At 42.2% G+C, this 18,558-nt stretch overlaps 1 protein-coding gene across 1 annotated transcript; it reads left to right on the top strand.

Moving 5' to 3' along the window:
• The first annotated feature begins 686 nt into the window (after positions 1-686).
• Positions 687-17,438, top strand: paqr6 (progestin and adipoQ receptor family member VI). The gene is made up of 8 exons (XM_084471464.1): positions 687-820; positions 6,225-6,496; positions 7,071-7,198; positions 8,054-8,259; positions 11,660-11,786; positions 13,620-13,716; positions 14,524-14,668; positions 15,053-17,438. The coding sequence occupies exons 1-8, from the start codon at positions 805-807 to the stop codon at positions 15,325-15,327; spliced, it is 1,266 nt and encodes a 421-aa protein (XP_084327590.1). The 5' UTR covers positions 687-804; the 3' UTR covers positions 15,328-17,438.
• The last annotated feature ends 1,120 nt before the right edge of the window (positions 17,439-18,558 follow it).

The following is an 18,558-nucleotide window of genomic DNA, read 5'->3' as shown; positions in this document are numbered from 1 at the left end:
AAGTGAACATTTGAACTACACTATTTTGTACTACTGTCCATACTGTTTATATCTCCCTAGTGTATTGATATGTACCTGTCCATACACTTTACTACTTTTTATAACGTTTATAACGTTTTTGTTAGATGCTCAACTGCATTTCGAGTATGCCTGCTCTTCTCTGTGGAAATGTATTAAAGTTGAATCGAATCAAAATGTATCAAAACAAAACACAGCCCTACTGGCGCTGAAGTAATGCGCTAATGATCAATGTGTGAGCCTGGAGGTCCGCGACCCGAAGGCAAATTATAAAACATTATTCATTCATCAGTCATTGTCGTTGAATAGGCAAGGCATATATTTAATAATTTAACAGACGTGGTTGGTTACATAATGTATTTTGTGTTGAATTCACGAAAAACAACAAATTAGTCAGGTAAGCGACTACTTTCAGTCGTGTATCGGGTAACATACATTGGTTCTTCTGACACGCCTAATACAACGAAATAGATACAGGTATATATTGCCGTAGTAAGAAGAAACCAACGTACAGTATCACAGTGTATTTGTGAGAATCCACATGCTACACACGCCGTGTGTTATTGTTTGTGTAGTAGTCCACGTGAGCGCCGAGCAGAGCTTCCTACTGGCTCGCTGGTGTTCTGTGTGTCAAGCTCGAGGCGCGGCGTCAGTTGGCGGACGGTCGAGTGGAGGCAAGACAGACAACCACGGAGAGCTGCTATCGCGCCCCGGTTGGCATCGTAACGGCGGAATACGAATAATCGTTATTTGTATGGTAGTGGCGCACGCGTACCCCGCCGACACATGACAGACGCAGGCGGTAAGTACGAGTTCGGTTTTCGTTGCATCAAACATCACGACGTAGGTTCGCGAAAAAGTTCTCGAGCAGCTTGTTTGCACAACACGCCACCTTGTTTTTCCTAATCATTTTGCTCAAATAAGTTGTTTTGTCAGGTTGTGTACAATAATGTTTATGCACGAACGTTATCCTTGTAGTGTTTTTTTTTTAAGTTATTGCGAGACTTAAGGAAAGTTGATGGGCAACAACAACAAAAACGTGAGACTTCAGTCACACGGGACGAAATGTTCGGTCTTTTTTGTGAATGTTAATGAAAAGGTGACGTCATGTCACTTTTATTGGAAGGTGGACGATACTCATTTTGCCCAGAAATTGTACCTGATGTGTAGGTTTAAAGTGGAAAACAATCCAGTCCAGCATGTCGTTGTGAGGTGGGTCCCAGGTCTTTGTGTGTTTTGGGTTTGTGTGTGTGTGTGTGTATATAGGCCCAGCTACATCTTTGCTGGTAGGAATTCTTTATCAGTAACCCTCTTCTATTGTTGAAAGTATGTTTGTGCTTTCATGTCACGTAAATGACGTAAATGTTTTGTTTGACATTTTTATGATTGATATTGTATGTGGTCTTTCTTGTGGATGTTAGAATCACCTGCCTTCAATCTCTCCTTGAGGGAAACTTGAATTAGGAAATGTAAAATATAACATTTCCCTTACCAATTTTCCCAATTATCGCATTATCCCACTCCTACTGCATAAATCAGATTTGTATTTTTAATTTCTCCAAGATCAGCATAATTGAATCCTCTAAAACAGACGGTCAGACTGACACACAAAGTCCAACAATCATCAGCCAGGGGCTAACTGAAAAGAAAACATTGGTTTATGTCCCTTGAAGCTATACCGCATAGTGCTTGGAACTACCTGACCTTCCAAGGCATGATAATGGCATCTCCTGTTTTCTTTGAAGACGATGTGAAATGGAGAGGCACTCTTTACCTGGCTTCATTTAAATAAAACGCCTCTCTCTGAATACATCTCCAAGTGTCTGCAGGCTAGCCAGTGTGCGTGAGGAACATTCCGAGCATGACTGTTGCTGTTGACCCTGGCAACCAACTGAATGGGCAGTCGGTCTGGTCATTTTCGAGTTTTGGTTAAAATCTTCATTGACATTTCTCTCAAACTCAAGAAAGGCAGGGTAGCTTAAATAGTATACCTTTTGTCTTGAGTTAGACAAGATATTTAATGACATTATATAGTTTTATTATTTAACTATAGGGGTCGAGGGATTAGTGTCTTTGAGACCCAGCTGAAAGATTTTATGCGTTTCAACCCAAATTTCCTTATTCTATCCTTGTACAAAACAACTAACCCCTACCTGTCCTTAAATGGCTTATACTATCTTAAGTTTTTGAATAAAAGTGTCTACTCTAAATGATGAAATAATATTGAATTGCTGAATTTCAACATGTTTATTAATATGGTCGATTTTTTGTTGTTAAAGTGTTGGACTGAAAACACGCATTATGTGCAGTGAAGGCAGCTCTCAAACCCAACGCCCTGCCTTATTCCCACTCTTGTGAAAAAGTTTAAAGCAAAGTGGGCAACCGCAGAATCCACCTAGAGACAGACCCCACCCAGAGCTAACAGAGGCCACCGCTTAATGTGACTTTGACTGAAGCAAATACTTAATCAGGGGAAATGCTAACCTCGTGCAAGAAAACCCCTCCCGTCTCACACCAGTATGTCAATATTTCTCGAAGATTTAATTATTGAAAACCAGCAGCAAAGTGTCCTTGCCAGTAAATTTGAACACAGCAGGCAGTTATCAGAAAACGTTATCTCTGAACAACTCCCTATTTTCCACAACATGTTGTTTTAAAGTGTGTGTGTCTGTGTGCGTGTCTGTGTACTCCCTTTTTCTCAAATGTTCTTGACGTCTCAAGCATCTTTGTCTTTGTCCCGACTCGTTGGACAGCCACATGTTTTTAGAGCGCTGAGGGAGGCTCCCTGGGGGGCCCGAGACTTGGCTCAACATTCTCGCCCCAACCCATGGCCCATCGGGTAGCTTGTGTATGTAAGCCATCCATGTGTTGTTGTAAAGACGGGTGCAGAGTCAGGGTGCAGCATAGTCACAGTGGTGAGGGGGTTCTGGGTTTGCAGTCTACCTGTAGGGCGTCTTTGAGCAAGATGCCCTAACAACTACCTGCTAATTAATAACATGTATCTAAAATTCAAACCACACTATCTTGCTTTGGCTGAAAGCATCTGCTATATGACAGTGATATTATAGTGATATTAAAGTGCGCAAGTTGAATGGAATGTATTAAAGCCCTGGGTGTGGGTTGTGGTGTCCGTGTGTGTGTGTTGCTCACCATCAGCGTACTTGTAGGACTTGTTGTTGACAGGAAAACAGCGGGGCCCCAACACAACTGTCCAATCAGAAGCCCACTTCCTGGTGGGACAGGCAGCTATGAGTTGGGATGACTCACAGAGGACTGGGCTCATTGGTGTGTCATGCTCAGGAAGACGCGTCATTACATAAGGGGGCCTTTACTCGCATAGAAACCGGTTTATTGCAACAGAAGGACAAAAAGTGAGAACAAGTATTTCCTGTTTAATGCTGTCACTGTTGGGGTGAACCGTGCGCAGAAGGGGTTAACAAACTATTATCCTTTGAAAACATGCAAAAACAACCTTGTCAAAGCCTGCATTGCATTATACGTTTCAGTCACGCTATTTGGAGCTGAAACAGAATCTCTAGTCCATTTATTGGCTGCTGGATGCTAACTTTCCAGTGACTCATTGTTCTCTGTATTGCAACTCCCCTCTGTAATCAGTTTTCAGGGAATCAATGTTTTCTCCTTACGAACCTTCCTTTTATAGTGGACGAAAGGAGGACACACTGAGAACAAAACACTTTTTCTTTCAATCACACACAAATATTTGACCTGATCAATCTCTTTTAACTTCCTTCCTCGTTAATGAACAGAATGTTCTGCTCGCCATCACCCTACTGCGAACCCAAAGACCTGCGTGTCCGTTGGTGTGAGAGAGTGTGTGTGTGTGTGTGTGTGTGTGTGTGTGTGTGTGTGTGTGTGTGTGTGTGTGTGTGTGTGTGTGTGTGTGTGTGTGTGTGTGTGTGTGTGTGTGTGTGTGTGTGTGTGTGTGTGTGTGTGTGTAATGAGAGAATGTGTGTGTGTGCCCTCATTCTTGTCCCTTGGCCTTGTCCTCCTCCTCCACGGTCTTGTCCTCCTACAAAGCCCACTCTGTCACCAGAGACTGCAGCTGGGAGTCGCTCCATCTCAGCCGGGCCCGGACTCAGTATGACTTACCATGATATACAGGTCTAGAGGATCACCGTGGATCTACTATAAATACTATTGAATAACTACTATATCTGTACTAGAAACACTAGTTTAAATCCATCTGGCCAGTCTTCAGGTTAAGCACTTGAGACTGAACCACAGTGGTTCGGACCAATCAGCGTCCTATCAGGAACTTTGTTAGCTACGTGATACGTTGTAGATGGGGATAGACAGATGGTTCATCTCCTGCAGTATGTTTTGAAAGTCCCAGGCTTTTTCCAAACAGTTTCCAAGGATGACTTCCCAGAAGGTTCTGGCTTACACTGGGAAAACCCCTGCTCTAGACTCTAGAGAATGATAGTGTTTTCTAGTATAGATAGATGTAATGTATAATCTACTATAAACTCTTCTAGTTTCATCATGTGTCTCTTCTGCAAACACTAGATTATTACCACTAGGCCATTAGCTCCCTTCTGTAGTAGGGAGCTAGTATTTTAATGTATTTTTGGGAAAGTTTACAAAGTTTTGGGATTGTATCTGTATTTTACCACTACAGTAAGGGAGTGTAGATTAGGAGAGAAGAAGTGAGGGGAATGGAGGAGAACTTAGGAAATGGGAGAAGAAGATGGGGAAAAGAGTGTCAGATCTGAGGAAAATGTCTTTACTGTAGGTGAACGCGTACAGTCTAAAGTTAACTTTGTTACCATGGCATGTAGTGTAAATGCCACAGACAGCACCGCTCTTAGCCAACATATGGTCATGATCATCATCTTGTTTCAGCCCGTCGTGCACGACCACCTTTGACTGGTCACGCTGTTAGCGCGCATGTTTTTGTATGTGCTCCACTGCGTGTGTTTTTGTCAGCCAAGTGTTTTCTGTTCCCTAAAGTGCAAATTTGTATCATCCCTGTTCGTTCCCACACTCAGTCACACACGCACTTGCAGTCTCACAATCTAGAATTACATTTAATTTCTAAATCACAGTTACAATCTCAAAGGGCTTAATAGGTCATATATTTATGACACCCCCTAGCCCTAGCCCCTCTGAAGGGCAAGAACAGAGTCCATTAATTAGCAAAGAAGAAATATTGAGAAGGAACGCAGAGTGGGGGATCCCTACTTTCAGGGATGGTTAGGAGTGTAATGGGTGCCATCATTGAAATGCATACAAACAAACATTTAAGTCATTAAGGTATTAAAATATAGATAAATGGTGTCTATGCTGGATGCTGGCCGGTTAACCGCCAGGATTAAGTCCAAACATCCAGTCACAGTCACCGCAACAGACTAGGTATCCAGTTGCAATCACCGCAACACACTTAAACACACAGAATTATGAATTAGACGGGACAAGGTGCACAGAAAACACGAAGACAACTGCTAATCTAGTGCTTTTCAACAGCAGCATACTCAGCAAACAGCAACAGCAGCTGAGGGCATCCATAGGAGCCAAACATATGACTAAAGAGGTAGGTTTTCAGCCTTGAATATCTCTGCAGAGTTAATAATAATAATAAGCACATGTCGAGAACATTCTTTCTAGAACTACCGTCATAGAAATCCGGAGTGTCTAGCATGCAAAGACTTGCTGTAGGCCTGTAAACAAAGGCATTTCAATGACGACCCCTCTGCCAGCCCGCCCCACACCTTCCCCCAATCTCCCATCAGAGGAAGGATTTGTCTGTGGAGCGCTGGCCGTCAGGAACATGCTGTTACCATACTAGCTCTCGCGTAGCCACGGCCCACTGCGACCGTGACAATGGCAGGCTTTCTCAAAGTAGATGTCTGCTTGGCACTCCAGAGCCACAGACAAAGGGAGATTGTCCTGCCCCGGTCCAACAAAGACATTGCGTCCACGTCCCTGAGCTGTAACCCATGTTAACCCATGTAGACCGATGACCAGTTGTCGACCAAATATCTTGTTTGTTTCACATACAACAAATGATTTCACATATAAATCATAGGAGACATGACCAAAGGACTACACACACATTCACTCACTCAAAGAGCTAGGTAGAGCATGAGATCCACCTTGCTGGGGTTGGGGGTACCAGAGCCACCAAATGCCATACATCTCTTACACACAGTTTGATGACCTATTGCATGTGTGTGTTTGTTTCCCAGTGTTTCCTGTGTGGCAGGGCGGTGTGGCCAGTTGGGGCAGTGCCGGGGGCTGGAGCCAGGCATGGGGCTGGGGCCGCTGCCTGCGGTGGGAGCCGGCGGGTCCCGGGGAAGGGGCCCAGGCCCTTGACGGCCCCATGTGGTGCGTGCTGTGTCGGGAGTGCCGGGTTCGGCTGCGTGAGGCGTGCGAGAGGGGCCAGGGGGCCCTGCGAATGCGCGCCGACATGCTGAGCCTCAAACTGCCCCAGCTCCTGGACACCCACCAGGTGCCCAAGGTGAGAGGAACTTCCTGTGTCCTTCCATTCCCTGTTGGTTTCTTCTGCCTTCCTTCTCTCAATGTAGTCTGTTTGATAACATGGACATCCACTCTGGGATGGGGTGTTTTTGGGTGTAGAAGTTGTTTACTGTGTATGCAGACTACTCAGACTGTGTATGTCTAGCGTGTATGTACATTACATTGACATTGTATTTGTACTGTGTATGTGCATTACATTAATAGCATATTTGCACTGTGTATAAACAAACTGTACTTGTACTGTGCAGCAATACATTTAGTGTATTTAGCAGACGCTTTTATCCAAAGCGACTTACAACGGTTAATACACACAGACGGCAGAGTCAACCATGCAAGGAGACAGCCAGCTCGTCAGGAGCAGTTAAGGGTTAAGTGTCTTGCTCAGGGACACATCGACACTAGGAGGAGCCGGGGATCGAACTCACAAGCTTCCGGTTACAAGACACCACCGACCCCACGTTGTCTCTTTAAACAAGACATCATGTGAGCATGTCTCCGATCGTACCGCATGTTATCCCTGTGTAAAAATGAATCGCCTGACCCGTGCTCCACAGGTGTTCCGGGAGGACGGCATCATCTCTGGCTACCGGGACCCCCAGAGCTCCGCCAAGGACTGCCTGTTGAGCAGCTTCCAGCTCACCAACGAGACCATCAACATCTGGACTCACTTCCTGCCCACGTGGTGTGTTCTTGTTCCTGTACAAATCAGTTTTGGGCTATTATCCCCATGGCTACGACCCATTAGTGATAATGCTGTAGTACCGTCTTTGTGTAGAAGCGTTATAATGAGTGGTAGTGTATATGAAATGCATCACACACCTTGCCATTGTATGTAAGTTTCCCGAGAAGCTTAACCCTCTCCCTGATGCTCCTCATGTGGCCTACTAAAGATAAGCATGCTCATTCATTACTTTTGCCAAGATATCCTAAATATTTTGAGGATTCAATTCTAATGAATTTTCTCACACTTATTAATCCAAGTGTAAAATAGTGTAGTGAATGGCAGTTTGTGGATGAAATTGTATTTATTTATTTATTGGATTATAAGTGGGAGTGTCTCGGTATTAAGTATTCAGTTGGTTGCAATCTGCCACCTCCCCGCTAGTGGCCACCTACACGCTATACACTGGACCTTTCAAATCTACCTGCTAACTTTTGAATATATATATTTTGTATATATCTCAATTCACTCCAAGTGGCCTTGGATAAATAGAATAATTGATAATAGTCAACAATGGTCAATTCATACTGATAAACAGTCTGCTCATATTACGAGCGTAAAAGCGTTTACTCATATTCCATCTCCCTTATAAATGACTAATACAGCATGCATAAAAATATCTCTCATTGACTGCAGAATATCTTTATATATTATTGTATGCCGTTATTTTTGAATTTGTCATCCATATGTCCATTCACAGTTAGGCTGTCACCACACTGTGAAGCAGCACTGAACTATCAATAACCCGTCCTCTGTGCTCTGCACTAAGCCTGTGTTTATCAAGCCCAGCAACACTCTTCCTTCATCGCCTCCCAGGTACTTCCTGTGGCGCTTCAGCAACATGTGCTCCACGATGAACTTCCTGTCAGACAGCTACACCTGGCCCCTGCTGGTGTACATGCTGCTGATCTGCGTGTACCCCTTCACCTCCAGCTGTGCTCACACCTTCAGCACCATGTCCCCCGAGTCTCGGCACATCTGCTACTTCTTCGACTACGGAGCTCTCAGCCTCTACAGCCTGGGTATTCACTCTCTCAATCGGTCATTCGTTCATTCATGATGCTGTTAATGGAGTGATGGATTTGTTTCAATCTATATTACAACGTTCCTCTTTGGACCTTCACATGGCTCAGAGTTCAGTCATTGAATCCAAAGCTAGAAGCTATCTCCAGAGAGGTTTTTATGGTATGGATTAAAATGAGACTACATTGAGTACATTCATTTGAGAGGTATGTTACTGGAAATTAACCTTCACACTTTATTTTTGGGGACTTCTTGTGCTGACTGAAAGCACATGGTCATGAAATAGTTGGTCAAGAATGTCCACGTGTTGTCTTGCACTGCATGGAACCCACAATTCCTCATTTGCAGAAGTTAAAAGATTGCTAATAACTTAGTTGCAGTTGTTGTAACTTTAGCCTGGAGACGTCATTTTGGGTTACCGGGCTAAATGTCAGCGTGCTTGACTCCTCAATCGATTCGCTGAAAATTCTAGGGACCCAACTTGGATCTGTAGCTAGTAGCATTAAAGTCACTGGTACACATTATTTAGCATTCTGTTTGTCTATGCAGGGCCTTTATGAGACCTTGCAAACCTTTTTTCCCACCAGAAATGTACCATAAAATATATCTCTAACTTAAAGTCAGCACTCTGCCTGGGACCTCATCAGGCCAACCTCATCAGGCCAACCTAAGCCAATGATGCGGTAACCTATCCAGTCTACTTCTTGGTTAATTGAACATGAAATATGGAACCGAGCAGTTCCTCTTCATCTGGTTGTTTGGGTCATAAAAATGAGTCTAGCCTGTGTTTTCAATGCGGCTAGTGGAAGAAATTTCCTGTTTGGGTAGAAACTGATCGGTCCTTAAAGAAGCCATTGGTCTAATGATAAGAATGAAACCGTAGACAGCACTTAGGTTTTCAGGTCTAGGTACCAATTCACTGTTGAAGATACATTTAGATCTCCACATTTACATTGTACGTTTTGAGTACTAGGTTGTGCATACACATTGAATAAGGAAACTAAAGCAAAATACATCAAGGAAAAGCATCCCTCAATTTATATTGCATCTAAGAGCTGGTGAAGGATGGATAACACAGTTTCTGATTATAAAACACCCTCAATACTTATTTTGTGATCATAGATAGTTAATCATTGAATGTTTGTTTGTTAATCGCTTAGGTGATAAGGGACATCTGCTAACGACACATCTTAAGGTGACCTTACTCATTTTGCACACTTTAACAATTTAAGATTCATTGTGGAGTCCTAAATTGGTAATAGTGTTTGAGTATTAAGTGTAATCATCTTGTAGACTTAGGCACATGTTCCCTATCTCCGCACAAGTACGAGTGTGAAGATACCAGTGTTGTTTCTTCACAATGTGCCTGTTGCTGCAGGTGCGGCAGCACTGTTCGCTATGTCTACCAACTCTCCACACGGGCTCTCCTTTAGGGCAGCCTTCTTTAACTGTGAACAAGTTGTTTTTGGACTGTGAAAAATCAAATTCAACTATTGACTTTGGTCAATAGTTATAGATAAACGTAATGCTTTTTTTTTTTTTACTTCGAGAAATGTGACATATTTGTTCATGTTTGTACCAGCTCAGGTATGACCTGACAGGCCTTTTGCATGTGTTTGCATTGTTTCTGCCCTGCCCTGTAGTCGAGTGCAGGCTCTGTTAGAATTTACGTAGATAACAAATATTACATATTCAAATCACCTTTTTAACATATCATCTGGTGTTTATTACTCCTGCTATGGGTATCGCACTTGCAGTGAACATCGCACTTACATGCATGCACCCTTTGCTATGTGCTCCATACATGCCATTTTATTCAAATGACTTCGAAAGACAGTTATGACTCAGACATAATCATGATTTTGAAAAAACATGATTTTGTGTTCTATTTTTCATTCATAATTTTCACTAACAGATTTTCAAAGTTTCAATTTTTTGAGTTTTAAAAGAGTTTAAAATCTGACACTGTTTTCCCAGTGTATTATTGTATATAGAGAAAAAAGTGAAAGGGTGAATATTTATTTTGGAAAACTTGTAAGGTGTAAATTAACACCATTAAATTGTATTTATTCAGAACTGAGTTTTCAGCGATAACTTTTCAGAGATTTGGCCACACAGGGACAAGTTTACAGCCTCTTGATTAAAAAGATGGCGTCGCTACCGCTTCGGCCACTGTGCCCACAGTGTTAACCGTGGTTTTACATATATAAAACTATATGGCGCTACAACTAAGAACTTTGTACATAATGGATCTTATTAGACTTCATGACATTTCACAAAACATATAGGCTATATATAATGTGTAAAATACATTATTTGAATACACCACAAAATACACAGCGACCAAAATCAGCCAGCCAAGCGACCAACACAGCGACCAATGCGGCGTACGTCGCGACGCACGTTGTTGGTCATTCACGGAGCTCGGCCTTCCTCGCCGCTTGTTATTCTTGTCATTGGCTGATCACTGTCAATCCCGCACAGCCTGGTCAACGGTACATGTAATTGGACTTTCAGCACAGCGCAACCAATAGGTTTAGAGAAAAATGGTCCAACCTCTAGGCGCGAGGTGTTAAATCAACATTTTCTACACTTTTTTTTTGAGTGTCAAAAACAAATCAGCGCCAGAACTATGTCAATAATTTCATGACTCGTAAACTTGTCGCCGTGTGGACAAATCTCTGTAAAATCATTGTTGAAAACTCAGTTCTGAATAAATACAATTTAATGGTGTAAATTTACACCTTACACGTTTTTCTAAATAAATATTTAACCTTTCAAAACTTTTTTCTCAATGTATGAACACCTGTTTGCAGAACCCTATTTACAAGGTTTCAAAACCAACTTTAAACTTTGAAAATCTGTTGGTGAAAATTAAGAAGGAAAAATAGAACACAAAATCATGTTTGCAGATTTTTGACTTTTTTTATCTCTTTTTTCAATGTTGCAAAACCTTTTTTACAAGGTGTCGAGTTTTCAAACACAGACCTAAAGGCCTTTTGAGACTTTTTTTCAGGTTTGATTCTAATCCCATACTCTGACGGTATATAAAAAACTAAAGAATATAAAATCTTTTACTCAAAAATGATGACCTCATTCTTTGTACAAAGAATGAATTGGTGAAGCTCCCTGTGGAGCCCTATTTAACAGTGAGTGACGCGGCGTTGTTTAACATTGGACAGGGCGAAAGCTTGACAGACAGCAGGATAGTGTAGTGAGTGACCTAGGTCACAAGGTCTAAAGGTACTAGGATCCATTTCTCATCCTAGCCCCTACCTGCTCATAAATAACATGTATCTCAAGTCACCTAAAGTCGCTTTGGATAAAGTGTGTGCTGATTGGTTGAAATGCCTTAAATTTATTTAAATCTGTCGATAATACTACGGTGTGGTTGTGCAGGTTGTGCCATCTCATATGGGTCTTATGTCATGCCTGACGACTGGGTCAACAGCTGGCTGCATCACCACTATGTCCCCATTGCCGTGGGCAACACCATCTTCTGCACCAGCCTCTCCTGCTACTCCAGGTGAGAAACACTCCCACAGTATTTTGGGTACCTGGGCCAGGTTACGGTACGATGATAAAACCCAGCTCACCTGTTTGAGGAGCTGTTCCTAGCCGGGGCACATCAAAGGTGATACAATGGGTCTAGGTTTGTCTCAATATTAATTGTGTGAACAGAAATTACACAATCCTTGTGTAACTTCCATAGAAGCTATGTTGTTCCCTAGAAGCTATGTTGTTCCCTATGGTTTTTATTTTAGAATAACGTGCAATGCACAACATGCATGTAAATAATCAGTTAATTAAGCCGCAAAAGGCTGTGGTTTACAGGGATTTCAAAACAGCAAGGGGGTATGGTTAAGACCGAGTTGTTAGAAAGTGGTTACTATAGACTTCCATGTTAAATTTCACAAAATAAACCACAGTGACATAAAATTATTGAATTGATTGGCCGTTCTTCCGCCAAGCAATATAGTTCCTCAAAACTGCAACATTGTTGTCCAAGCTTCACAGGCTTGCAAAGTTTGAGATTGGCGGTATTTCACAACTGCTTTGAACCAATCAGATTCATGGACCGGAACTATAGTTTTGTGAAGTATTTTTGTATATAAGGGTAGTCAAAGTAGGTAAAGTGTGCTTAACAAAACCTCATTGCCCAGCTGCCTAAGCCTGTTACAGCCCACAACCCTCAGCCAGTGAATTTGATGACTATGGAATCACTGCTTTGCTGAACAGGGTAGAATGAGTGAAGCCTATAATCCCTCTCTTCAGGGGCTGGTCGTCCATGAGATACACCGGCGATGGCATCAGAGCCAAAACAGTTGAAAACCTAATCACTATTTCTCTCTGTTTTTAACCATAATAGAGCCTTTGTATTATATTTAGGTAAAGTGTTTGGGTTTAATGTCACAGCTGGTTAAGATGCAGGGTGGGGATTGGTCTCTTTTAGATAAGTGAAGGGGGTTTGGCGTGGTTGATGTCAAGGTCAAATCTTATCACTCTGCTTGGCTTTTTTTTTTTTTTGAATGAGAGGCTTGCAGAACCTCCCTTATTGACTCAGGGACGTTTGTCCACATGCTCCATAAAGCTTTGTCATTGTCATTGTCAAGCACTGGAAAATGTATTAAAACAATATTACTGTATAGTAACCACCGCCTAAGTTTCACATATCTCTGTTATTAGAGATTGTGTTTTGTTTGACCCCCAGTACTTTCCTTTAGGTAGAAACACAAACATTGACCAAAGTTTGCTGAAACTCTTGGCTTTTTCCCTGGCGGCGTTACTTTTGATTTGAATCATGAGACCCATCTGCCTTCTTCTCTTTTAATCCAGTTTGTCTGTGGGTCTGTGTGAACGAGGCCACATTTAAATGGTGCAGGGTTTGTGCAGGCTAGTGCAATGTTTTGCTGCTAGGGTTAGGGTTAAACGTAGTTATTAATTTGCTTAGTGAGAACTGTCAGAGTAAATAAGGTCTTTCTTAAAGCAGGGCAAACGAGCCAATCTTCCCTTTGGCAAACAACACAAAGCATATTACATAAGACAAACACACCACCGGTGTTATCAAACACTGCAGTGTGAACATAGGTTTTGCTATGTTTTTCCCAAGGGTAAAGATACTGTTCATACATGGGTAGCACCCACTGAATATCTCCAGTTTGTATAACAGTGAAACCCCCTGTTATCTAGCACTCTGCCATTCGACACCTAGCCGTGTGTGTGTGTGTGTGTGTGTGTGTGTGTGTGTGTGTGTGTGTGTGTGTGTGTGTGTGTGTGTGTGTGTGTGTGTGTGTGTGTGTGTGTGTGTGTGTGTGTGTGTGTGTGTGTGTGTGTGCTGACTCTCTCTTGTGCTCTACAGGTTCCTGGAGCTACAGTTCCCTCAGCGCAGCAAAGTTCTCCGGACGGGAGCCTTCGTGTTCCCCTTCCTCTTCGACACAGTCCCGCTGTTCTACAGAGTGAGTGAATCTCATCAATAACCCTAAAAGTGGTGATATTATGCCACCAGGTGTGGAGTGTGATTAGCCATTACAAGCCTTTGGAAAAGCTCCCTTTTCCTGCGTTTCTGGTGGCATAATATCCCCTATTGAACCTGGTTTACTTATGTTGGCTGTCATGGATTAAGAGGTGGATTAGTTTGTTGTGTCAGTTTTCTCTAGTTTCCTCTAATTTCATTCATTTCATTTCATCAAATTGCATATTAATCCCAATGTTTTTGTTCTCTCTTTTTTTTTGCTTTTTTTTTATAGCCATTCTCTTCCTTCTATGGGAAATTTAAAAATCACTCATATCTATCTGGATTGCAATTAAAATGAAATGTGGATTAAAAATAAATAATTGGGAGCTGTTTGCTTGGGACTTTTGTTGACTGAATGTTTTTCCTTGTGTTCAAATATGTACTTATCTTAAACAAATCTAGAACAAAGTGTGGACTCAACCTGTTCTTTGGCCTCAGCTCATTAATTGGGACTGGCCTGGGTGTTTGTACGGTTATGTAAGATCAGTGTTCAGATTAATACTTTCAAAAGATTGCAGAGTAACAAACCTATAAACAGAGCCTTGGTTTAACCTGAAGCAATAATTTGCCTAATAGTTAAATGTTCTCTTCACTTTTTTTTTTCTTTTTTTTATTCGGTTCAGACTATTTTTTGTTATTATGCATTTTATGCATTTGTTTCGTTTTTGTTGGTTTTGAGTACTCCTCAATAATTGTGTGTGTGTGTGTGTGTGTGTGTGTGTGTGTGTGTGTGTGTGTCCTGCTGTAGCTCCTCCTGTGTTGCTGGGGGAGCTGTGGGCCCAGTGAGGCCCTGGTCAACCACAGTTACCACCTCCTCTTCGCCGTCCTCACCTGCTTCTTGTTCGCCTCACACTTCCCAGAGCGGCTGGCCCCAGGACGCTTCGACTACTTCGGTAAATATTCTCCCACCTCCTCCTCCACATCTCCAGCAAAAGAAACCAAAGTGTGGAGTGTTTTTGTCATGTTTATGCAGCTATGGGAATAACATTTTTTGTTTTGTTTATACATCTCTAAATTTATCCATTTCTAATATAAAGATGTATAAACTAGAAAAACTTTTTTTTTTGATGAAGTTTCCTCAAATGTTTTGACGTCTTCTCTATTGTTTCGGTATTTGCAGTGCGACTTGGTTGGCCTGAGCTTTCGTAGCTTGACTCAAAGAATGTTTTTATGCCAGGTGACCCATGCGGTCACACGGTATTCTCTGGCACCCTCAAGAGCAGCGAGCCTCTGACGTCTAACCCTCCCATGTGACCCCCTTCTCCCCCCTACCCCAGGCCACAGCCACCAGCTGTTCCACGTGTGTGCGGTGGTGGGCACCCACTTCCAGATGGAGGGGGTGCTGGCGGACATGGTGTCACGGCGGGCGTGGTTCGTGAGCCAGGGTGCGATGCCCACCTTCCTGGGCACGGTGGGGGCGCTGGCCGCCGGCGTGGTCCTCAACCTGGGCATCATCGCTGTGTTCAGCGCCCCCCTCTTCTGGAAGCCCCACCTAAGGGGGCGCTGCAGGGGGGCGGCGACACATGGAGAAGACCCCGCCCACAATGAGTAGACCCCGCCCATCTCACATGGGATAAGCGACTCTAAATATTGTAACATAACGGCAGGATGTAGGTGGTACAACCTGACCTTGTAACATTGTCTATTTTAAATACTCAAGATATCTTGTTGTGTTTGTGGAAGTACAAAGACATGTCAAATGAAGCTTCCATGTTTTGTTTGTTTGTTGTTTTATGTGTAAAGCTGAAGACCCAGGGCTTATGACACGTGTTCACGTGAGATTCACAGACGTACCGCCGCCATCTTGGTCTCCTTGTATTTGGAAGCCTCTGGGTTAAATGAAGCGTTCTCATACTAACGTAAGAAACCTCAGAAAATACTTGTTCTGGAAGTGTCCACCGAGCTTTCAGCATTCACAGTAGGTCCCAGTGGGCCACATGGCTAACACTCCCACTGGGGGAGAAAGTCATTAATTAGGGATTAGCAGGGATTTATTTAACTAACATTTAAAGTGTGCCGTTTTGCTTACTCTGGGCCAAGGAAAACATGGTGCGTATTTTAATATTAAGGGTAACAGTGTTATATTTTTCTATCTACATTTCAGCAGAATTGTTTAGTGCTGTCAGTTGATTAAGTTCTGAGCAGCATTAGCAATCTGATTGACATCTACATAATACAATGCAGGTTCGATTTCCCTGTCCCCAATACATATATTTATACTTGTATTGATTCCACTCTGCACATACTCAAATTGATTTCCCTGTCCACATGTGCTTCGCTCTGATTGGCTGTCTTGCTATGAAGCCCAAGCTTCTACCTCCTCAAGTAAAAAAATATATAATAATTGTAGTTAAGAGACCCATGATTAAAGCAGTAAGTTATGTTTCCATGGCAACGTTGTGCTTTTTCTATGTTCAAATGTGTCTCCTTCTCTCTGCTTCGTCGAGAGTTTTTGGCGTAAAAGGTCACCGGGGAGGGAAAATGCTGCTTTAATGTGTGTCAAGTGGACTGAAAATTAGAATTTGGCACGTTGAGGTGGATCATTTGCTAACCAACCTTTCGTGGCTTTGGGGTATCACAGTTTTTTGGTGGTCATTGCAGGTTTTTGACTAAGTACCCTTCACTGTGGTTTTCGTATTGTTGTACTGTTTACATTTTGTCTAAAGATCCTGTGCCATCTCTTATTGCTATTGAGTATTTGACACTATTTATATGTATTGCTGGTGTATATCCTGTATAACTTCATATGTATTTAGAGTATAGTCTCTTTTTATGACCAAAATGGGAAACATTGTGAAAAGAAATGTTGTCTTAATGTGATGTTGAGCTCTGCTGGCTGAGGGTTGAATGTACTGTGCCTCTTTTAATGAAACCCTTCAACGAGTATTAAAGCACTTAGCAGCACAGAGACCCATGGACGCCTGCATTGTTCTTCACATCTAGATACCCCTCACAGAGCTGATTGGAGTTTGATCATCATTTAAAGGACCACCCCATTACATTACCACCAGGTGTGGGCTTGACTAGTCCTTGCATCCCTTTTAAATATGGATCCACTTATCGACATCCAGTTTAACTCTGAGTGTTAAACATCAGATTTTTAAAGATATCTTTATAAAAACATATGTATTTTCCCCTAGGTAATAAAATATTGACCCCTTAACATCACAGTATAGCACCTAAACATCTCTTTGTACACTAGCATACTCACAACACACAGTCTTTGTGGTTTTGTGTAGAAGCTCAGTATGTGAGGAGGGTCTTCCTGTGAGAGCGAACTTGTAAGTGATATGTTGGTCCGATAAGGAACTGATTCTGTTGAAGGTTTGAAGTCGGTTGTTCATGAGGGTTAGAGAGCATAGTGTATGATGTATCACCTAGACATAGAACACACACACACACACACACACACACACACACACACACACACACACACACACATATTATGTGTAACATCCTCTTGTATATGTATGACATTCAGTACTGAGGGATGAATGTGAAATTGCTGTTGATAATGTGCCTAGATACTTTACATAAACATTTCTTATAACAAACAATGGTTGAAAATGTTCCAAAAACAAAAAGGCCCACCATAAACTGTAAGACTGTTATCCTTGTTTCTACAAAATCGGAATAATAATTTTTATATTAATGGTCTGGAGACTGATATGATTAAAAATTACTCACCCCATTTGTGTGTATGTGTGATATTGTGTTTCTCAACGTGACCTGAAGGGGGCAGAAGAGTATCTGTTATGAGGTGTTTCTCTCGTTAATCAATATGAAGATATATATAGATATATAGGCTACGCTGTATACACTTATGCTTATGGCTCGTAAATACTGACACAAAGCAATGATTACCTGCTAATCACTTATTTAAGGAGATGTATTTAATATAAGACATTGTGATGCGTGTTGTCGATGTGATTGGCCGAACGCGGGAGGGATTATAGGCTAAACACGACCTGTTTCGTACAATGGTCGCAATCTTAATAATCATAATCAATATAACATTACATTCTTAATTAAAATCATATCAACATACTGCATTTTCTCGGAGATTAGTGGCAAATAAAATGATTAATTCTTTCTTTTCACGCATTTAAACTGGGAAATGAATGGATTAAACATGAATGGATTAAACATGCGAATGAGGTCTGCATATATCAACACGACCCTATGTCCCTCATCTAAATTAGAACATCACCTTTTGTATAGGAGATACTATCAGACACGACCACACACACAGACACACACACACACGCGCGCGCAACCATACAACAGAAAAAAAAAAAGTTTTGCAGTGTGTACTATGGCAAGTGAAGCAACTTATTCTCCCTGGCCTTGTACCTGGTTGCCGCCTCACAAAGGAGCCAAGACACTACTCTCCTCGTTAAATCTGAGATCGAGAGAGAGATGGGGCCGAACGAGGGACTGAAAGAAAAAGAGTGAGAGAGAGAGAAGATACATGAGAAAATGAAGGAGCGAGAGGACAAGAGAGAACAGGAGACAGCACAAACAGGAGGAAATGTAGAGAAAATTAAGGAGGACAGCGAGAGAGAGCGAGTGAACGGGGTGGTGGAGAGAGGTGTGTGCGTGTGTATGTATGTGTGTGTTTATGTGTATGTATGTGTGTGTGTGTGTGTGTGTGTGGGGGGGGGGGGGGGGGTGATGATAGCATTACTCACAACCCATTACCACTCCCAGGAGAGGGATTGCGTGGAGACAGGACAGAAGTTAGCTGCTGTAGAGATGGTTGTTTTCCCCTATTTTTTTTCTC

Source organism: Micromesistius poutassou (assembly GCF_964030765.1).
Source record: "Micromesistius poutassou genome assembly, chromosome: 8".
NCBI lineage: Eukaryota > Metazoa > Chordata > Actinopteri > Gadiformes > Gadidae > Micromesistius > Micromesistius poutassou.
Note: the sequence above shows the minus strand (reverse complement) of the source record. Positions and strands in the feature narration are given on the sequence as shown.